This window comes from Lytechinus variegatus, chromosome 2, assembly GCF_018143015.1.
Source record: "Lytechinus variegatus isolate NC3 chromosome 2, Lvar_3.0, whole genome shotgun sequence".
In the NCBI taxonomy this organism is placed as follows: Eukaryota; Metazoa; Echinodermata; class Echinoidea; order Temnopleuroida; family Toxopneustidae; genus Lytechinus; species Lytechinus variegatus.
The window spans coordinates 70,506,381-70,529,436 of NC_054741.1; the positions used below are offsets into that span (position 1 = coordinate 70,506,381).

The 23,056-nt window shown below is 35.0% G+C and overlaps 2 protein-coding genes across 6 annotated transcripts in view; one reads left to right on the forward strand and one right to left on the reverse strand.

Annotated features, from left to right (window-relative positions):
- The first annotated feature begins 3,664 nt into the window (after window positions 1–3,664).
- Window positions 3,665–23,056, forward strand: part of LOC121408865 (lysine-specific demethylase 2A-like) — a 30,571-nt gene continuing 11,179 nt past the window's right edge. For 2 of the 5 annotated variants that reach the window (XM_041600545.1, XM_041600549.1), the window contains exons 1-11: window positions 11,372–11,496; window positions 13,372–13,510; window positions 15,289–15,367; window positions 15,834–15,880; window positions 16,445–16,617; window positions 16,875–16,981; window positions 17,499–17,592; window positions 18,276–18,429; window positions 19,023–19,138; window positions 21,465–22,034; window positions 22,742–22,828. In XM_041600545.1, the coding sequence (XP_041456479.1) occupies window positions 11,461–11,496; window positions 13,372–13,510; window positions 15,289–15,367; window positions 15,834–15,880; window positions 16,445–16,617; window positions 16,875–16,981; window positions 17,499–17,592; window positions 18,276–18,429; window positions 19,023–19,138; window positions 21,465–22,034; window positions 22,742–22,828 (1,602 nt within the window). In that variant the 5' untranslated portion in view covers window positions 11,372–11,460. Of the gene's footprint in view, window positions 3,846–10,743; window positions 10,832–11,298; window positions 11,344–11,371; window positions 11,497–13,371; window positions 13,511–15,288; window positions 15,368–15,833; window positions 15,881–16,444; window positions 16,618–16,874; window positions 16,982–17,498; window positions 17,593–18,275; window positions 18,430–19,022; window positions 19,139–21,464; window positions 22,035–22,741; window positions 22,829–23,056 lie in introns of those variants that run through there. The other 3 variants (XM_041600546.1, XM_041600548.1, XM_041600547.1) reach the window with 3 other exon arrangements.
- On the reverse strand, window positions 7,474–10,763 carry LOC121408868. Its single transcript, XM_041600555.1, has 2 exons — window positions 10,658–10,763; window positions 7,474–8,787 (listed from the first exon to the last, which is right to left on the reverse strand). Exon 2 carries the CDS (start codon window positions 8,769–8,771, stop codon window positions 7,950–7,952), a length of 822 nt encoding a protein of 273 aa, XP_041456489.1. The 5' UTR covers window positions 8,772–8,787; window positions 10,658–10,763; the 3' UTR covers window positions 7,474–7,949.

Sequence of the window (23,056 nt, forward strand, 5' to 3'; positions counted from 1 at the left end):
TGTTGAAAATTTCATCAAAATCGGATGTAAAATAAGAAAGTTATGACATTTTAAAGTTTTGCTTATTTTTCACAAAACAGTGATATGCACAACTTGGTGACTCAGTCGATGATGTCCATCACTCACTATTTCTTTTGATTTTTATTGTTTGACTTAAACAATATTTAATTTCTTATAGATTTGACAATAAGGACCAACTTGACTGAACCATTTTAAACAATCTTAATTCCATATGTTCAGGGAGAAATTAATCATTGTATCACTTGACAATGAGGAGAAAATTAGAATATTTCATACAATAAAATACAAAAGAAGTAGTGAGAGGATGACGTCATCAGTTTTCTCATTTGCATACTGACCAGGATATGCATATAGCTGTTTTGTGAAATTAAGCGAAACTTTAAAATGTCATAACTTTCTTATTTTAAAATCCGATTTTGATGAAATTTTCAGTGTTATGCTTGTTGGATTTTTCTCTTTTTATTGAAAGCAACTTTTTGTTGAGGTGGACTTGTCCTTTAATAAGCAATGCTGGATAAGTTACTTAAACAAAAAAAAAAACATTATGAAACCTCACATTATTTTCTTGATAATTGGACGATATTAGATTATGTTGCTGAACTCATCTTCTGCTCATAGAGTTAAGAATAATAAAATTAGAATGGTTGTTTATGGATGGTGCATGTATATGGTTAATTACTTATTTTCAACATTTGATGTTATAGTTATCATTATTTCTCTATGTTAATTCATTTATCAACTCCAAAGCTAGAAATTCACTTCCCAGTTTGAATTACAAAAAGCAAGAATGTAAATATATGAACCATGCAGGATTATGCTTGTTACTCCTTGCCATATTAAATGTACAATTATTGGTATGTCAGTGTCATACATGTATTTCCTTTTCTACCTGGATATTAAAAATTTGTTCATTTTTAGTTTCTTTTTATATGCATGGTGTGGTAAAAGTATTGATTCATATTGTTGAATACTTTCTACCTTGGTATGTATTGGATAAGGGTTTAAAGGGCACATTCAGGGACAGATCCATTATTTCATAAATGAGGTGGCATATAAAGATGGTTGATTTCTTCTGACTTTCAAGAAATGTTAGTGTGTTGGGTGGGTGGGGGGGGGGGTCTGATTTTGTTCTCTTAGGCCCATATTCTGAACGTGGGTTTAGGTTAAACTGTGGTCAAAAGTTCTCGTTTAACTGGGATGGATAGCCATTTGTCACACAAATCTTAACTGTTCAAGTTTGATCTGTCAGCCTCTCTGTTACTTGGATCATTCATATAACTGTTTCAGAATAATAAATGAATTAACTGTTCTTTGCCATTATAGCATGCATGATGAAAAAGCATTATGAACATCAGAAACATTAATGTTGACAAATTTTCTACACTTTTGGCTTCCCATAAATTTAGCACAAAGACAAAGTTAAACTGGACCTCAGAATACAGACCTCAGTCTCTTAATTCAGTCAAACTCCACTCTGAAAATCATAATGTCTTACACAATTATTGATTTCCGGTACTTTAAAGTTTTGCAAAAGACTTGTCTCCCGTGCCGTCTGTGGTCTTTTACATACATACCATCTGGTCTCTCCACCAGAATCTTTTCAAAATAAAAAATGAGGTGACCCATATACACCCTTGATTTCTCATTTTGTTTTCCCCTTTCTAACTTCACTTCCAGCTCATAGTGATGAACACATACCATAGTGATGAGAATGTTGACCAAATGGACAGCTTTATTCCCCTTTCACATATCGGTAGTTAAAAAAAAATCTTTTTGTACCAATTATTTGCTCATCCGTATGTGTATTTTTTATATAAATTTTACGCAGGGACAACTGCTAACTTAAAAATAATTTGTGAATGGTTTATTACTGTTGACAGTTAATCAATATACAAAAGTTGATTCTTTTTCACTCTCTTTGATAAACAATAGTGTGTGCTCATCAAGATGTGAGTATTAAATCACACACACACAAACAAATTAGGATAAAACGCTCTTTTATATGATACTTGATAATTTACTAAAGTATTCACAAAAGATTCTGAAAGTAATTAGCTACTTTTCAGGTGCAAACTTGTTTCTGTGATACTCGCTTGATGTAATTTATTGCCATTGAAAGTACTAACTCATTAACTTTATGTTTGTTTTATCTGATTTATTACCACATTATTATGAAATACGAAAATTTAATTACACACTGCAGTATATAAAGTTTGAGATATGTTTGTGTCTTTCTTTGTCTGAAATTGTCAGTATTTACGCTTCTGAGTGAATGATTAACTATGAGTTGTTGATAGTGCCTAAAGGGGTATTCCAGGCTGAAAATAATGATTTGAACAGATTTAATAAAATAGATAAAACACTGAAAATTTCAGCCCCCCACTTTTTTCCAAAACTGTGTACAAAAACCTAAAAATTACCATATGATTGTGATTTTTTGCATGGTCAGCCCCCCCCCCACTTTGAAAACCGTTCCACGACCCCTGTTCTGTGAGTATTTCCCCATATGTCATGTGATAGGCCTATTAATTTAAAAATCGTCATTTTCACAGGAAATTGCAAAATAGGTTTACATGTACATTTCATCAGACACATTTCATATTTTTAGTCATGTACCATAAAAAATGGAGAATATGTGGCTGCTCACATGAAGTTAGCATTGCAAAACTTTTTAAAAATGAATAGCTCCCCCAATTCTGTTGTGGATTTTTCGTAATTTTTATCTTTATTTTTTTATAATCTTTCAGCTTTTATTAAAACCACCATACCATCCCTTGTAGGTGTGACTTATTAGTGGGCATTGCATGAAAGTTGCAATAAAATAAAATGAAGCCCCAAATCAGTTATTTCAATTAATTGCAATTTTTTAAAATGATTACTAGTTGGTTGATCAGATTGGGCAATTTAGAGTATATGGTTGGATTTGCTAAACTCTAACTCTTATTTATCAATTGAAATTTTTAATTGATTGCAAATGAGATCCTTGAAGCACCCATCGACTTCTATATTTAAAAAGAAAAAATAAAGGGGAGATGTACTTTTGACAAAACCTGAAATTCATATTCATGTAAGAAGTAGACCTAGAAATGCAAGGCAGAGTTTTTAGCATTTGTTATACCAAATTGCTGGTTATAGATTTTTATATGTCCTCTCAGTATTTTATGAGCTGCCAAATAAGCTAGTATTCCTTTTTCTCTTTCACACCTACCTTGATTTTTTTGTTTATTTTTCACATAAAAAATATTTCGGAAGTGTGTTATGCTAAAAAAAGATGATAAAAGACCCAGTGATGTTGCATCTTGGGTTGAGCAAGCTGTGGCTGCTACTGGGCCAAGTTGAAATTCAGGTTGAATTATGTAAGATAGGAGCCCGGGGATAGGAGACATGTTGTTGGTATACATATTATACACCGGGATAAATATACACATAACTTTTCACTTCTACAAGCGCCATTTGGGATTGTTTCTCCCTCGTGACATCCAAAAGGCGAAGGGAATGGATGGAAAATAAAATTATTAATTAATTGGCAAAAATTATGAACGATACATAATACCAAATCGGGTAGAAAACGATGTCTTCACCCAGTGTCTAAAATTGGTTTCTGTACCGATTCACGACTGATTGTAGACTAATGCGAGTATGCAAATCATATGTTAATTAAGCGTACGTGACGAAACAGGGCCGCCATGAAGAATCGGTTTTGACCAAAAGTGAAAATACACATGAAAACACAATGTTGGTTTAGGAATCCTGTTATATTTGTGGTCTATCGTTGGATTTGAGAAATCAGTATGACATCGCAAACGGAAACTGGTCGGTCTTTGGTGAGTAAGACTTCGATTTCCATCTTTTATGGTCATAAATGTTCCGCTTTGTCGAAGGCACATGAGAATTCAGTGTCGTTCATTTTGTGCAGAACGGAGGGCTGCGATTTTGACAATTGAAAATTTTGAGAAAAATCTTTATAACCTTTACATTTTATCTCGTATGGATTATAATTATGGAGGATCAACCCATCCCTTACAATGTAGATGTTAAAAATATAAGAAATCGGCCGACAAACTATTATTTGTCGCGATTTTAAGTTGCACAAATCGCCATGTCAGCCCACATAGAGCGAGGACCCAGCGAGTATTCGCGGGAATCTTTCCCGTGCGATGTGCACGTTGAACATGACGTAAGCACGTCGTTGTGTTCGAGCTGCCACTGAAGAACGGTACAATTTCGTTATTTTTTCGCAAATTTCACAACATTTGATTATGAATTTGTGCTCCAGTCTTTTGATAATTTTCATGAGATGATGTTGATGGTTGTTTTAAAACACTTCCATTCATTTTGGCTAAGATTTTACCAAAGTTGTTGGATTTTAGAAATGATGCTGATATTCATGAGGAGGTGTGCCCTTTTCTTTTCTCGATTGTCATTGGTCAAACTCACGTGTCTACTCTATGTTTACAAATAAGAACATGTGCCACGATCTCCCTTTGTTTGTTCCCACATTAAAGTCACCAAGTTGAAGCAAAATATTTTAGAAACTGATAAAAATATTTCAAAATTAAAAATTCTCATTCTCACTTATCTTGGCACAGTTATGAATAATATGATTTTCCAAGAAACAACAAAATGTGTTTTTGCATGAATTAATAAAATGGTATAGGACTAGGCCTATATATTTTAATAAAAATATAAATACTAACTTTAATCTTTACTTTTACAACCCTGATTTTAAGTTTCACTCCAAGTTGTACTATTCATTATTCTTTTTTTTTTACAACTTTAATCAAACTTAAGAGGGACATTGAAGTTCAATATCATGGATCAAGCAACCCCTTTATGGCAAGTTCCCACAAGTCTGCACAGTCTTCTTTCTTTGCGCACACATGTATCTGCGCGATTTTTGTAAAAGAAGATATGCAGTGGACACAGACTGTACATATGCAATACATAGAGAGATATTCATTAAAAAATCTGACTCAAAATGGTGGGAAAATAATGAATGTTGGGCACTTCATGTGATGGCCTCAAAATAAATTCTTTCTCATCAAAATCCCCGAATCGTGTGCCAATTGAATCAATGGGTGCGCAGACATGATGGGGTACCATTTTTGTTTTCAAATCTAAAAATGACTGCCTGAGGTCTTTTCCAAGAAAATCTTATTTCTTTCACATTTTTATAATATATTTGGTACACTTCAAGTTAAAAATAATATAAAGAACATTATTAACTGCAAGTTTTATAACTTAAAGAAATTCATGTTGGGGTGTGCAGACTTGGGGACCACCATCATAGTAGGAAAACTGTATTATGACTGCTTGAAAAGGGTCACCATTTCTTTTACTTGTCTTCTCGAAAACAGGAACTGCCTTTTGCCCCTTTGCAAGTGATTTTTTCTCCTTATCACTGAATTCTGAATTTATAAAATATTTAGAATTTATGAATATATTTGATTTTATTATTGAATTCCTTGATCAGCGGGACTCTCCCGCTCAGCCTCAAGCCCCTCTGTTCGTAAATGTTGTAGGACACTTCAGTTCTTTATATATCAGAATTTGGTGCCACACTTTAACTTTTCCAATCAAGAATATATTTATACACCATTTGTCACCCCCTACTTTTGTTCCATTATTTCCTGAACCTTTACATAGACAGTTACCATACCATATGACAGATACATTTTTGGAATTCCTCTCAAATTAAGATTATTCAAGGGTTCAAATTATATAAGTTCAATCCAAACTTGATTTTATAAAATTCTTTTGAATTGCCACAAGGATGTCACTTTTCAGAACAAATCTTGAAAAATCCAATATTTTCTGCAATAGAAAGCACTTTTTTGTATGTATGAAGTGGATAAATTCCATGTGTTTTTTTTTTGCTTATAATATTAACTTTAAAGTGGCATCCCTGCAACCATGCTATAACCAAAGCCTTCCTTCACATTTCCTTCCATTTTCCTGTCAAAATTTACCCATTCTTGAATTTGCAGTAAAGAATTAAGTAACTTATGTAATGGTGGAATACATGCACATGTAGAGAGATAATTGTCAGACTAAGATAGCATGTCATGAAATTGAATCAAATTTTATTATTCATTATAACACTGACAGGATTTTTATAACATTGGAAATTGTCACAAAAAATGTAGACAACTTTAATATGACAAGAGAAATATGTAAGCCTGATCTTTTGTTTTTGTACTTCAAATTCTCAAACAAATTATTATTATGAACACATCCTCATCCTCATTGTATGCCCTTGTAGTTGTATAGTAGGCCCATTTAATTGTGATTCTAAAATTTTGTGACCTGGAAATAGTTACTTGGAAATATGAAACCACATACAGTAGTTCTCAAAAGTTAGTGAACCCCACCAAAAATGAATAAAAAAGAGTTGAAGTTCTGCCATGTTTAGATATTTAATAGTGAAATCAGGTGATAGAATATTACATTCAATAAAGTTTGTTTCTCTGGGCTCGTCAAACATTGTAGTGTTGTCTACATTTATCCCACAGCATGAAGAAGTGCATTTTTTGGAAGGGTCCACTAACTTTTAAGCACAACTGTACATAAAATTTAACATGCATGTAACAAATTTCATGGGGGCTTCAAGGGATGGTTGAGGCTGGAGAATTTTATATCTCAATGAATAGAGTAAAATTCACAAAGCAAGGTGCTGAAAATTTGATCAAAATTGGATCACAAATTACGAAATTATTGAATTTTAAATATTTGTATTATTCCGGTGAAATGGTTCTAGGAATGTCTTTATGAATATTCATTAGGTGGGCTGATGATGTCATAACTCCACTTGTTCTTTTGTATTTCATTTTATGAAATGAGGTTTATTCAAAAAATTTCTACCAAAAACTTAAACAATTGGATTGACAACTGATTATTAAAGTGCATTAGTTTTTTAATGCCACAACTTATTTCATCATAATGGAGACATATCATTTACACATGTATGAAAAAAGAAACATTTATGATTTCATGTAATAACATACATGTAAGAAAAGTGAAAGTGGGAAAAGTGACATCATCAGCCCACCTAATGAATATTCATGACGATGTGCATATAACTGTTCAATAACTTCATTATTATCTGATTTTGATGAAATTTTCAGCATTTTGCTCTGTGAATTTTACTCTATTTATTTACTGGTAGATACAAATGTTTACAGCCCGGACCATCCCTTTAAAGGGAAATTAGCCCCCGGAATGCCCATACAAACCCTGGACAACCAAAAGCTCCTTGGAAATACCAATAAGTAACTATGTAAGGTGTAAAAGAATAATAAAATTTGAGTGGTAAGTTCAAAAAGTAGCCTCAGAACTTTTTTCTCCTGAGGCTTCATACAAGTTTGGTATACATGTATGTACTGTACAATTTTGTTTTTACAAATTTATCTTGTCAATAAAACCAAAAAACACTTTTCCTTTGTTTCTCTGAAAAATAAATCTGTATGATTTTCATTTCCAATGAAAAATTGATACTTTTTGCCTTTTCTTTTGTATGTATCAAATCACATTTTTATTCAATTTCTGTTAGATTGTGAAACATAGGATTTTAGTCTGACTCTTATTGATTAATTTTGTTACAAGGGCATGGCATCATCAGCTCACTTTTTTACTACAATAACTACATCATTATTCATCAGTGTTTTCTACGGTTTTGGTTGTTAAACTTCACTCCATAGATTTACTCAAAACACATTCATTCCAGCCTAGATTTCCCTTTAAAATCCTTCTCTATTTATCTGCTACAGTACTTAACATATGTACAATGATGTACCTCACGCAATTGCTTAGTTGAGTTATAATTAGGATTCATGTCAAAGAAGTTCCCAAATGGTGATCATGATGTTTATTTGTATCGAAGTGCCATTGATCTTGTCACAAGTCAAGGACTCTCTATGTTGTTTGTTAGATCAATGCAAGGCAACATATTTTAGTGGTACTGATTGCTTCCTTGACCTCTTCCTGCCACTTAAGTCAGTATTCCAAGAGTCTGGAGAAGAATTTACCTTCTTTAGATGGTCTGAAGGACTTATGAGAGTTCTCTTGTAATCTCTATCAACAGTCTTTGCCAGCCTTGGTACTGTCTTCAGACATAGTGGTTGATCTTGTTCTGGGATCTGTTGAGTGTTTGGACCATGGGGTGATGAGAGTGACAGAAGGTTGTTATTCTTTGGCACAAGCAGATCACCTAGGAACCGAGTTTCCCTTGCAACAGGACTCTTCTGTTTGACATCTTTCAATTTGGCTTCCATTCTGCCATGAAATTGTTGATTACCATGTCCATTCAAATTGTCCCAAGTGTGCAGGCCTATAGTGGGTGCTGCTGTGTTTTTGTCTGGAATGCGATTACCTTTCTTGGCAGAAATGAGTCCTGTGACGCTTATCTTCATCTGAGGCCGGCTGGACTTGGAGTGGGAATGTTCTCTGCCTTTGTTGGTCATCTGTGGAACAACCCTTGGGTTTATACTGGCTGCATCAACTACAGGACCAGTTCCCGAGGCAGCTTCCATTTCTTTGGCAGCCCTGAGCCTAGCCCTTCGTCTACGCTGTCTCTGTCTATCTGCTGCCCTCTTTGCTTCCAATTGGGTGTTGGATGCCTCTTCCTTGAATTTTGCCCTTTCTTTTCTCTTCTGTTCCCGCTGTCTTTGCTTGATGTTCTCATGTTGGTTGGAGTCTGACACCACACGCAATCTCCATTCATGCCAACGTTGATAAGCAGACTTAGCAGACATTTCTCTTGCGATGAACCTGTAACATGTAGACATGAGATATGGCAAAATTAAAAATAAATCCTCACATCATAAGGAAGTCCGTTCCTGTATCATCTTGATACTAATTTTTCCTTGACATAAAGCTGGTTTCAAATTTGATAACAGCAGCTAAATAGTAAAGCAATCGAGGGTTTGGTTAAAACGTTTACCCCTTTCATAACCCCAATTATGCGGATATTATCCGCATAATTTGGTCGTAAAATCGAGAAGGAACAGAGTTATCCGCATTATTTTGATGCTGCAATTATCCCCATAATAGCAGCATCGGGACCAGATTTTGACTTTATGAACGCATTTCGAAAGTAATGCGGATAATTGCCATGGTACAGTCATAGGGTCACCCTTTTCCAACACAACCCCATTGGAGGGGGCGTGTGCAGTTGCCATGATAATTATACGCCTTTTTCAGGTCGGGCGTTCGTAAAAAAAAGTGCGGATTATTTTCGGAGTTTGTGAATGCAATTTTTATTGAATTATCTGCATAACCCTCAGGCGGATAATTTGAGGATGGTTTATGAAAGGGGTATTTGATTTTGTCAAATCCCCACATTGTAAGAGTTTATTTTTCTTGTAATTAAATGATTGGTCATAAACACTGTTAGAAATGTCTGACCCTTTTGTTTGATAATAGAGGGACTGCAAAACTTTTCAGGACTGCTGACATTGGATAAATCAAGAATAAATAAATAAATATATAAATAAAAGAATAAATAAATAAAAATAAATATGATTTTTTGTATGCAACTCATGTAATGGCTGCCTAATTTTTTGCATTAATATTTTAAAGGCAAATTAGACAAACAAAACACTGATAATTTCATTATAATTGGATGTAAAATGAGAAAATTATTTCATTTTTATGTTTCCCTTAATTCTATCCTTATTGTCATGTTTAAAAACAAAGATTTATTCCTCCCTGAACATGTAGAATTACCATTGTTTGGGAATTTTATGGATCAGTTTAGTTGGTCCTTATTGTCAAATCTGTAAAAATTGTATATATTCAAAGAATAAACAAAAGGAATGAGGGACATTGACCTGTCATTTGCATGTTACTGAGTTGTGCATACATGTACAACTGCTTTTAAAAAAAAATTAAAATACTGGGTAATTAAGCAAAACCTTTTTTATTTTACCTCTTGACTTTTAATGCTATTTTAAGTGCATGTTTGGATCCAGACTTCCTTGTGTAATTTTCTTTCCCAAAATGTAAACTATCTTTATACTTGGTGACTATTCAAGCTCAAAAGGAGATGTAAGAGCAAAAATCACCATTTTGCTCCCCAAATATATAAATAAATAAAACTAAAAGTAGTAAAATTATAAAAGTACTAAAATTAAAGTCATATTCCTTGTTTGATGATTATACACTGTAGTCATGATGTGAATACATAATTCAGGCTTATAATCTTTGGACAGTAAAAATAAAATCACACTTTGAGATGTATTAAATTTGATTATTTTAAAAGCTTCAGAAGAAAAAAGTAACAGTGATAATAAAGACATAAAACTAGAGAGAGAAAGATTGAAAGAAATAAGGAGTGAGATGATTTAATATGTTTGCGTCTGTGTGGGTGTGTGTGTGTGTTAGAGAGAGAGAGGGAGGGGGAATCGGAATGGAAAGGGAGAAGAATACATGCTGTAAAAAAAAGAAAAAGAAAAAATATATAGGCCTACATTGTATGTACATGTATATCTTTCAAAAGCACTCACGAATGTTAGGTCACTCACATACACTGGCATACACCAATCTGTACAGTATGTATGATACACACATTATTAGTATTGTTGAAAATGAAATTGACACCAATATTCACAATTCTATAAATAGCTGTAGCCACATGTACCTTTGGTATATCCTGATAGATGATCTCTCTAGCTTTGACTTCCAGTACAACAGGCAAAATATAGAAAGTATTGGACTCGTTCACAAGGCTGTTAGTGTTATGCTTGGTGCAGTTTGGAGTAGGAGAAAAAGCGTTCTGTTTGAAAAACTGGATCAGTGCTTTCTGTGAATGTGGGTGAGTTTTCTTTGTGTTGGAGATGCGACATGCACTTGTGTTGTTTGTCTGGTGGACAAAGGTCTAGGGGATGGGGGTTTGCATTGCTGGTCATGTTGCTGGTCTTTGATTGGCTGCATGTGTGTGTGGGAAGCTTGACAATGGCACAGCTGCAGGGAAAGCAGATAGAGAGGGAGGGGGAGAAGGACAATGAAAAGGGGAGAGGGGAGGGGGGCTTTTGAGTGAGCCAATGAGAGAAAGAGAGAGTGTATGAGAGGGAGGGAGAGAGAAGGGAAGAGGGGGGGGGGGGGGGGGAGAAGGTCTGGGCTTTGGGTTGGTTCCTTTTGTACAGTATCTTTTAGCATTGGAGCATGATGAAGATATGATTGGAGTGACCTCTTTTATGGGCCGGGCATTGAACTGTTACAGCTAGTAGTGAATGGAAATGATGCTTTCTTTGTGAAAGGATCAGCTTCTTGAGTACACGTGTCTATTGCCTGGTTATGGTCAATGCTAAATGCACTGTAGTACATGTACACGCCAACATTAGGCCTGTTTACAAATTATGTGCTCTAGCTTTTCTACTGTTCTACCAAACTGATACATTTAATACACATTTGAATATTTGATACAATGATGCACCACTCCGCATGAGTACACTACATGTACTTACAAACCAGATATGTGTAAGACCTACATGTACATGATTCAATATGGATGCCGATTAATGGCTTGCAATTTGTGTTGAAATTAAAAGGACATGGAAGTACTGGAGAAAACCAATGTGCATATTTCCTTGTTTGATCATTTCTGGTTTCATATGGATTTCCCTGTATGCATACATATGTTTGCAATCCTTAATTTAACTTTCAAATTCATGATAAAACAATGTATTTGAAAGATCATTAAATCTCCTGTTAATTAGAATTGTTTAAGTCCCTCTTGAAAACTCACCTCTTTTAATTTTGGTTATCCTATCTTCCCTGCCTTACTGATTGGCATGTAATTATACCCCTCGGTTAAATTGTATCACAAGTCATATTGTATTTAATATTTCAGTAGTTTATGATTTTAATTGATTCAGATGTCGATCTTTTGTATTTAAGTTCTATCTGTTTAGATTATTTCTATATTGTATTTCTAATTAATTGTAGTAATGATATTGTTACTTTCATTATATTTGTTGTATACTATATAATCCTAATTAATTGTCTTATACTATTCGTACTCTTATCATTTCTTTCTTTTCTTAGCGCTTTGAAACATTATGTATAAAGCGCTTTATAAATGTTGTGTATTATTATTATTATTAATTTTGGTACAAAAATCACCTAAACTATAAAGGCCACTTTGTAAAATGTAATTTAAAATCAATCAATTCACAACAAAATCATGTCACTGACAATTACAGGCATATAGTGCATGCATATACGTGTACATTTACATGTCCTGTATGTTAAGTTCGCTTGTTTGTTTATAGTGTAGGCTGCAATGTGCATTTATCTCTAGTATCCTCAGAGCTATTCACTACATTTGAATTTCAAATGTTGGTTTACAGTGTATCTTCTCCCTATATTCATTGAGCTTTGGAGAAGTGATAAGTGTTTCCCTGTATTGGCCAGCCAATATACCCTCTCCATCTCACAAGTTTTATACATGTACCAGCATCCGGGGGGGGGGGGGGGGGGGCCACTTCCATTCACGAGTGGATACCATGCGCGACCATGGGGTCTCGAAAAGCACCCTAAACACGTAATTTCCATTTTTCTGAAAATGCACCCCTTAACAAGTATTGGCGTGTGAAACCCTACCCTTAACAAGTATTGGAAACAAAACGATACTCTTGGCAAATATTCCCTGAAATGAACCCCTAAACAAGTACAGGAATGTTTTATTGTTACAGGTCCTTCGGTCGTCGGCTTTACTATTTGGTTTAGTACGACCCCACCTTCTAAACCTCGCTCAAATTGGACTCTAAACACAATGTTTTGGGGCAAACAGGACATCCTTTATAAAACATTTTAATTTTGTTTTATCATCCCTGCATATTCGACCCTAAACACGTAATTTTCCTAGCGAAATAGATACCCTTTTTTCATTATTTTTGTGTTTTTGACACCCTTATCACGTTACGTACGTAACGTGCCCTATCGTGAAAAAGACATCCTTTTTACGTGTTTTTTTTGTCGCGCATGGTATCCACTCGCCAATGTAAGTGCCCCCCCGGGACCAGCATTGCTTGTGATACATGTAGGTGTATTGAATTCTGTCAGCTTCAAAATAATGGAATGATCTTTCACTTACAAGTAGATATTCTTCATCACTAATTGTATTCAAGAAGGCATTTAAAACCCGTTTTTTATGCTTTAAAGTTTTAAGATTACATAATTCCACACAATTTAATTCTTTGTGAGCAGTTTGGGTCTTATGGAAAATGACAGAATAAGTATGTTGATTTAAAAGATGTCAGAAGAGTGGAAGAAGAGAAAAGTTTGCTAGAATAAATCATGAATAAATTATTAAAATGACCTCCCGATCACATGATCAATTTGTTTATCTAGCGCCACAAGGTCCGTCGTCATTATGACGAAGGCGAGCATCAAGATGATGAGATTGAAGGGAGGAGGACGTTTACTCTGGACGATAAGCTCACAACAGATCGTTACAACTTCCCAATGGTCAAGACTATGAGTAGCCAAGGTAAGTTTAAAACTAAATTTTCTTGAGACACAGATTGTGTATTTGATAGTATTAAAGGGGAAGTTCACCCTGACAAAAAGTTAATTGTAAAAAATAACAGAAAACAAATGTTTAAAAATACAGCCAAAGTTTTGAGAAAAATCCATGAAATAATAAAAAAAGTTACACATGTAACTTTAACTATTTGCTTTGTGACACATAATGTATGCAAGCAGCTTTCGGTAAAAAATCAGTGCAACTGAAATGCCATTTTCTCAGAAAATTGAAAAGGGTTTTTACTGTACCTTCAGTAAATCATTAGACAAATCATTTCAAACCTGTTCTTCAAAAGAAAACAAAAATAAGTCATCACAATTAAAAAATTGAAATATATGCCTTTTGTTTTATATAACATATGGGGCAGCTACTCATTTATGACGTCACAATTCCAAATCTTGAAATATAGTTTTCTTAATCTTAATCTAGATTGCAAAATATGTATATCATTCATGAAATTGTATTTGTGATGACAAATGCATGTTGCAAAATTTATTTATATTTAATACTGGGTACTTAGATGAAATCAAGATTCATATTTATACTATGAACCACAAGCTGTAATTTTTCAATTTTCTGCATACCTGATTATGGCCTCAAAAGTACATGTAGTAGATAAAAGGTGTTATCTCACTAAGCTGGGCCAGTTACATCTATATTGGAAAGAATTATGCACACAACCTGTTAAATTTACCATGACCACTATTTTCCCTTCTAGAGTGCAGACTCGTCCTTTCCCTATTCCTATTTTTCCAAGTTGCTCTTTTCTCATTTTAATTCCTTCTGTTTAAATTCCTCCTCTATATTCCCTGTAACAACTTCCCCCCTCTTCCTCCAACCATTCTCCACTGAGTCCACTCCCCATTCTATTCCTCATCTTCTTATTTAAATCTATTTCAACAACTAGTAGATGTTTTTTAGAGGTGAATCCAGCCTAGGTCATAAATTGTTGTGTTGGAAAGGAGAAAAATTAATAAAAGAGAATGGTGAAAGTTTTTCCTCCTCTATATTCCCTGTAACAACTTCCCCCTCTTCCTCCAACCATTCTCCACTCCCCATTCTATTCCTCATCTTCTTATTTAAATCTATTTCAACAACTAGTAGATGTTTTTTAGAGGTGAATCCAGCCTAGGTCATAAATTGTTGTGTTGGAAAGGAGAAAAATTAATAAAAGAGAATGGTGAAAGTTTGAAAGAAATCAGACTACCAAGGCAATCAGAAAGTTATCGCTGCTTTGAAATTGAGATCCCAAGTCTACACTGTATGCAGATTTCAAATTGGCAACTGTGTCAAATTATGACCAGAGGCAAGGACAACTTTCCCATAGGCCATGTACTGTACTTAATTATCAGGGATTTGTGGTTTTCTCCTTAGTACCAGTGTCCATTCCCCTGGGTCAGAAATCTAAATATAACCCAGGTAGTATATTGTTTTATGTCCTCATGAAATAAGAAATATAATTTGAAGTAAAAACGTTTGAAAAAAATATATTTGGAGTACATAGAAGAGTAGTCCTTACAACACTATGACATCACATATGTGGTCAATTTGAAGTCTCCATGGGTATAGGGATTACAAATATTTACAAATTAAAATATTCATAACTTTATTGTTCAAACTTTCACTTAAATCAAGTTGTCTGATTTTTCTTTTTCCCCTAAAATCAAGTTTTTATTTGGGTTGGATTCCACTTAATTTCATGGATGAATCATGCAACATCTTTTTTGTGAATTTGTTAATAGATTTCACACTTCAGTGGCTTCAAGAGAATGGCTTTGATACACCTCTTTTGTTTAAAGAATCTACCCATCTTGACATCAGGTTTGTACAAATTTCTGAAATTTATTAAAAAAAAAATTATTGTAAATTTTCACAGTGATCAGAAACTTGCTTCAGCCAAAATCACTTTCATCCCAGATCTGTATGAATGATTTCATCAAGACTGGTTGACTGGGTGGGTGTGTTGTCCAAGTAATGAATAAAGTGTATGCTTTAAACAAGACATTGACTACATATAGAATAGCATCCTTTCCAGTGGGCTCTTTATTGAGAGTACATGCATTGCCAGAGGAAACATGGACACTGTCAAAAAAGTAAACTTTTTTTAAGAATGGCAAAAGCATCAAGCTATTTATTGGTTGAAACTATTGAATTCCAGCATCCATGTTATGAGCAAATTGTTTACGAAACAGCTAGGGTTTAAAACACAGGACTACAGGTCAACAACCTATCAATTCTAATTTTTTTCAAGACGTTTGTATAAGTCAACCGGTTTTCTTAATTTCAGGACACCAGATAGTAACTTCACTGTTAGCGATGTCAAGCAATTTGTTGGTGAGTACCTATCATTGAGAATAAATTACACTAAATGGAAAGTTGTAAACTTTTTTTATTGAAATGTGAATTGAAGCTGTATCCATGTACATGTATGTCCCTTTCCCCCATATTATTCATGTTCAGTGTAGTCAGTAGTTTATGCAATGTTACTATGGGCAGGATCATTTGTTAGTTATATAGAAATTCAATTTGATTGATCACATGATGAACAGATGTCTTTTCTTTAGTACAACGGTATTTCAACATTTCTATTTATAAGTTTATTAATTAACTTGAGATTGTTTAATATGGTGTATATAATCTGATATTGTCATCTTATCAGATATGTAACTTTTGCTCATCAGTTGAAGATTAAATATTGTGAAATTATTTTGTTAATTGGGTTCTAATTAAGGTTATCAAATAAAAATTCAATTCAAATCATTACCTGTTAAACGAATCATGTAAAATTACAAAAATGTGAGATTGGGGATTTTATAAGATGTTTAAAAACAATACAATTTTGGGGGTATTTTACAAGATATTTAAATGTAAACAAGACACGTGATTGATATATTTCAGGGAGCCGTCGTGTTGTTGATGTGATGGATGTGAACACACAGAAAGGCATTGAGATGACCATGGCTCAGTTTGCCAGGTATTATGAAAGCCCTGATCGGAAGGAGCTTTACAATGTCATTAGTCTTGAGTTCAGTCACACAAGATTAGCAGACGCTGTCCAGCAGCCAAAAGTGGTAAGTGATATTGCTATGTGGTTTTCTGCTATGTTTGTCAAAATCAGTTTGTTAGTATTTGTTTACGGTTATACAAAAGGTCTTTGACTCTAACTTGGGGCTCCTGACCCCTCTCCATCTGCCTCTTACATTTCACACAATATCAAATTCAAAGTGCAGAGCTGGCTAGTAACACATGTACAAGGTATTGTAAATCATTTGATTCATACAATTATTTGTTGATGATTAATTAGAGGATTTTTTGTGTTTTTGAACAGGTTCGTCAGATTGATTGGGTGAATAATGTTTGGCCTCGTCATTTAATAGATACCCAGAGAGATAGCACCAATATTCTTGCTGAAATGAAATATCCCAAGGTCCAAAAGTAAGTTTGAAAGATGATTAAACTTTAGAAGACACTACAGAGGCTTTGATACATACGATATGACCTTAAACCAAATTCAAGGAGTTGTAGTGAGCAGTAATATCCACTTATAAGAGAAAGTCATTGAAAGCAAGGTTAATTGTTAATTAAAAATAGGAAGTTCTTACTGAGTAAACAAGCAAGCCAAACATTAGAAAAAAGGAAGGTTATTGAAAATCAAGTAACACTTTATAAGCACCAACATGAATAAGCACATATATGCATGCTTTTGTAGTGTATTGTAAATTGTCAGAATGACACCATATATAAATTACAGAATGCTTTGCTCAATTGCTAATTAATGAGTTACTCATCATTGTCTAATAAAATTGCATGATGCATAATATACATTTATACTGATAGATGTTTGATGATTATTTTTTCATAATGATTATTTCTTTAGAAAAATGTTTTTCAGGGTTTTCTTTTGTGTGTGTGATTATTACCACTACTGTAAATTATGTATATTAATTGACAGGTATTGTTTGATGAGTGTAAAAGGGTGCTACACAGACTTCCATGTTGACTTTGGTGGTACATCTGTCTGGTATCATATACTCAGAGGATCAAAGGTAAGTTATTTATTACATCTTTGTGGTCCATCATTAATCAAAAGAAAAAGCCATTCAATTTGTAACAGATTTTGACATTCTGGGTTTGGGGTGGGGGTGTATTTACATCAAAGAAGCAGTGATATGTGTTATAGATTTAATGTGTTTAATTTGTTTCGTTTCACCTTGAACCAGTGTCTTTGACTCCCTAAAAATAACCAGATAATAGTCTAATTACCTTGCGACATACCTCAGAGATTACATGTAGGAGCAAAGTCAGGTCTGACAGATCACAAAGTAATGTCTAAGGACTAATAGATCAAATGTTGCTAACTGATTATTGTTTCTCTTAAGTTTTTTCATGCATTTCCCCCTCCCCTCCTTTATATCCTTTACTTAATTATTATGTTTTATTTCCTCTTTGTTCTTTCTTTCTTCCTTCATTTCATTCTTCCTTTCTTCTTTTCTCCCTTCCTCCCTTTTTATATTTTCTCTTTGTTCCTTCTTTTTTAATATATTTCATCATTTTTCCACTCTCCTTCCTTGTTTCCCCTCCCTCCCTGTATTTTGTTCCTTTCTTCGCTCTTCCATTCTTTCCCTCTTTTCTTCACCCCTTCTTGTCTTTACTAACTCTCTCCAACCCCACCCACTTTATCCATATTTATCCATCATTCTATCCCTGCCTTCCCCACCTCTCCTACCAGGTGTTTTGGTTGATCCCACCGACGGACGAGAACCTGGAGACGTATGAGACCTGGGTGTTGTCAGGGAAGCAAGGAGATATCTTTCTTGGAGACCGGGTGATGGAGTGTGGCAGGATCCGCCTGGAGGCAGGAGACACATTCATGATCCCTACAGGTATTCATGTATACTGTATGAAGTCATTAGTCTATGGTGGTGAAGATTCAATGTTATTATTTATTTGATCATAAAACATAAAAATTGTAGAAAACGTACAAATTACAGTTAAATAATTCAATGTAAGTAGAAAAAAATGACAAAAGAAGTAGAGAGTAAAAAATGGTTATAAATTCGTCAATGCTCTGAAGTAAACTAAAATAAAATGCCCTGATTCATGTGAGCCCTCACTAAAGAGATCTGCAGGCAATGAATAGATAAACGTGACAACTAAAAAAAATGACCACACATTTCTTCTTTTTTTACACTCTTTTTTCCAGCTTGAATTGTTAAGAATTAACATTTTATTCATCATTCTCAGACTGTGTTAGAGGGAAAGTCCATCTCTACAAAAAGTTATTTCCTTGAATTCAGATGTAAAATAAGAAAATTCTGAAACTTAAAATTTTTTCCTCAATTTTACAGCATCTGTATGCTGTAGGATGACATGTGGTTTATACACCAAGTTTATCAGGTTTTTATACTGGACACTCTATACTGTAATAATTTTCAGTATGATTTTTTTCAGAAATATTTGTCTTTGTCTTGTGTAGGTTGGATCCATGCAGTTTATACGCCTGAAGATTCACTGGTGTTTGGTGGTAATATCCTGCACACATTCAATGTTCGGAAGCAGCTTGGTGTTTGGCAACTTGAAGACAGAACAAGGGTAAGTAAAAAAGAAAAAAATCAAACTTGCAAATCAAGCATCTTTGATTACTTAAAGTTTTCCTAATGATGAAGCCTGAACCATGAACATACCATTGTTATTGTCTAGTGTACAAATAATGAATGTTTATGAGTGCAATGGACAAAATATTTCATTCATTGAAAGATGAAATGATCCATTCAACAAGGCTACGAGGCGTAGCCGAGTTGAATGGATCATTCATTTCATCTTTCAATGAATGAAATATTCTGTCCATGGCACGAATGAAAAAATCATTATTTGTTTTATATGATACCTAGACAGATCTCTGTCACTTGACATTTTATGAATTTGAAAACAAGAGAGAAGGCACTTACATTTTGGCTTATGTCACTTGTCCTCTTGATGTCAAGATGTTCAAACGTTAAAATAGTCAATTACAAGTTTCAAATAGAAATCCAATCCAATATTGCAAAAACAGTAAGTTTTCTCCAACACAAAAAATTCCAAACTTGTTCGTAACATAAACTCCAAACACTGAACATATTTACAAGTTCCTGGATGCAGTCTACTTGCTGACGTTATAGAAATTCATAGGTCCGTGAAAATGGAAGTACTGCACAGAAGATGACGTTGCATTCTGGATGTTGAAATTGGATTCTTGTGGGATTAGTTGTTCTTGAGACAATGTCAAGAGTGAATCCAGTGTGTCACCCTGATCAGCAAGTGCAGGCTGGGTTGTAGGCCTACTCTCAATGCCAGCACCAGATGCACTCATCATACTAGTACTAGCACTAGAAGATTTTGGCATATTATCTTGCATCATTTTGCAAGCAATCCTGCTACTCATTTCTTTCTTCTTGCTGTTGCTTGTAGAGACATAATGCTTGAGTGAAATGTCTGATCTATGGCCAGTAACAGACATGATGTCACGGATAGCGAAACCTGCGCGATCCAGTACGGTGACTGTTGTTGCACGAAGGCTGTGATTTGTGTAACACTTTGTGCAACCAGCTGCCTTGGCAATTTCTTTCATTTTATTGTCAAGAATGTTCACACCTAATGGACAGTTGCAGTACCATGGACCCTCTGCGGGAACTGTAGAATTAGGGCGTTGCCATAAACAAGTGCAGGATTTAACGCTGCCTTGTTAATTAGAAACGTTAAGACTGGACACTTCAAAGAGCCTGGTATTACATACATGTAGCCACTACATTCTTTGTCCTCATTCTCTCTTCTAGACTTGGTGAGCATGTCACGGTGTGTGATATAATGAAGATTTTGATCATCTGTCTGGAGAACAAAGTCATCTGGTTTCATGTCATGCAGATTTTCTTGTCCTCTATTTGCAAAATAGATTATAATGTCTAAGAAGACTGTTCTGCAGACCCTCTGGTGTTGCAATATCAAGCACATCACTGGCCAAAATTTTGGCCATATCTTCCTTACTAATTGCACTTTTGTGCTTGACATACCCCTTTCCTGCTTTTTTCAACTTGCCCACCACTGCTTTGTATGTTTCATGACAACAACGAAACTTATCCTTCTTGTTCACATCAACATCTCTTACAGTCTTGAAGTGACGATGCAATCCTTATCCGATACCGAGCATCGATTTCTTTGCATACAGGTTACCGTCTGCCTTCCTCAGTCCAGCGTAAAATCGGGACAGAAATTTGTTGAGCGCTTCATCTGACAGCGCTTCTACTTCAGGTAGAGACGTTCCAACAAACTTAGCAAATGAATCCAGACGGCTCACTGCATATTGGATTTGTTTCTTAGTATTAGCAGAATCAGCACCATCGATTAATTTCTCCAATTCCTCTTACGTCATCAAAACAAACTCCGCCATGTTTACGGTTTTTTATTCACGTGCATCGGCCGTGTCAGAGGTTATAGGCAAATTAGCTCGATATGCATATGCACAAAGTACAGCTGCAGTGCGCATGGTAGTGGTTTGCACACACTCAATACACGTGAGTACTGGTGGTCTCCGCGATCGTGCAATGGACAATATCGTATGGATCCAAAATTGCACGGTTGATGACGTCATTGTAAATGAAGTGAACGATCGATATCAAACAACCAATCAAATGACAGGGATCTGTCTAGGTGTCATATAATGTAAAATATGTTGTGAGAGAACCGAATATTAAGCTATTCAATTACATTGAAATCTCTTTTGAGGAAAATGTGTCAAACTGGCAGATCGATCATGCAATACAGTTAGCAATAGTATGAATGTACTTACCAGTTTAAGAGGTACATAAACGGATAATATCTAATAAATATTCAATGGTAAATGTAAAATTCTAGTTCCATTTTTCTTATATTTTCTATCCTGTAGGTGCCAACCAAGTTCCGCTACCCGTTCTACTTTGAGATCCACTGGTTTGCTCTCGCAAGGTATGTTGAAGTCCTCCTCGGTCGCCAGCATGTCAGACAATCTGGAAACTCGCAGGTGGAACAATTAGAATTAGCATATACAAACAATGGACATAGCATCAAGCAAGAGAATGGAATTGATGTGCATGTGAAGGTGGATGAGGAGGAGGAAGTTCAGATTAATCATCGCCATAGAAACGTGAAGGTGGAAGACGAGGATGAGATGTCAGATGCCATCTTGAAATCACTGGCAATGGGACAAACTATGGACATGGATACTTCGGATGACAAGGATTTTTCATTTGAGGATTCCACAGAGAAATTTGAGATCAAATTCGAGCCAACTGGAAGTGGGGGAGGAGAGTTTGCATCGACTTCATCGTTGGGCGGAGTCAAGGAGCACGTCCACCTGTCATGGGCCGAGATGGAAGGTTTGATCAACTTGGTGGAGTTCTTGGAGAGTCTACCAAGGAGTAAACGCAGTGTCCCAGAACTCATTGACAATCCTGATCAACTCTTAGAAGATGCCAGGGTGAGTTGTGTTCACGTTTCAACCAATTGCCTGCTGGAACAGAGTGGTCCTTATGCAAAGTCTATGAGAATCATAGAAGTCAGTAGTCAATAGGTTAAGACCTACCAACTGTCCTGATTTTATCAGAATCGTCCTGATTTTCAACTTTCAAAATGGCAAGAAATCAGAAGGTCCCGATTTCTGGATTATTGTATAAGATAAAAAAAAGTCAGAAAAACACCATAGCCCCATTCATCCCCCCCCCCTCCGGTCCTTAGAAAATTTCAAATAGCCCAGTCCCTTTAGGGTTAAAGTTGCTAAAATCCAGGAGCCTCAGGGGGCACTGCCTTCTTGTCCTCCACATGGGGCCTCTATTGCTGCACTCCCTGGCCATTGATTGTCCAGATTTTGAATTTCTAAATGTTGGCAGGTATGGTGACTCATGCTAAATGATAGATTGTATAAAAAAGTCATTGTATCCATGATGCTTGTAGAATATAAAAAGTGCTCAAGAAAATATTGAAAAATTGACAGATTTAGAGAAAACATAGTTTCAGCCAGCTTGCATATTTTACTCTGAGATACTGCTTAGAATTATTAACATTAGATGACTTAAAAGATGTTTAAAATCCCATTTTGTTTTCCATGCTATTCATGCAAGTTTTAAATTCTCTTGGAACAGATTTACATAACAAACCTGTTGTACTGTGTTTGATTGCTTATTTTAGGAGATGCTGGAGCTACACCAAGATGATGATCCAGGCCTTGGAGTCACTGGAATCCCTGTTGTTAAATGGCCAGATCCTCCTCCTAAGGTACAGTATAAAATGAAAGCAAGTTTTTAAACAACTACTGCATGTTGTCACAAGAACACTGCATAACTATGTATAATATACACTTTGTACACATTGATCAGCATTTTGGACTGAAATGATATGACCTGTCACCATTAGAATGCCCCAAAAAGGGTCACACTACGTGAATAATCTCCCAGACTATGTTTTTAAAAGGTCATTGAGATTTGTCTTGCAAAGATCCAAAAC

Coding starts and splice junctions, on each gene's coding strand:
- LOC121408868 (XM_041600555.1), bottom strand. CDS start 8,771: ATGTCTGCTAAGTCTGCTTATCAACGTTGGCATGAATGGAGATTGCGT.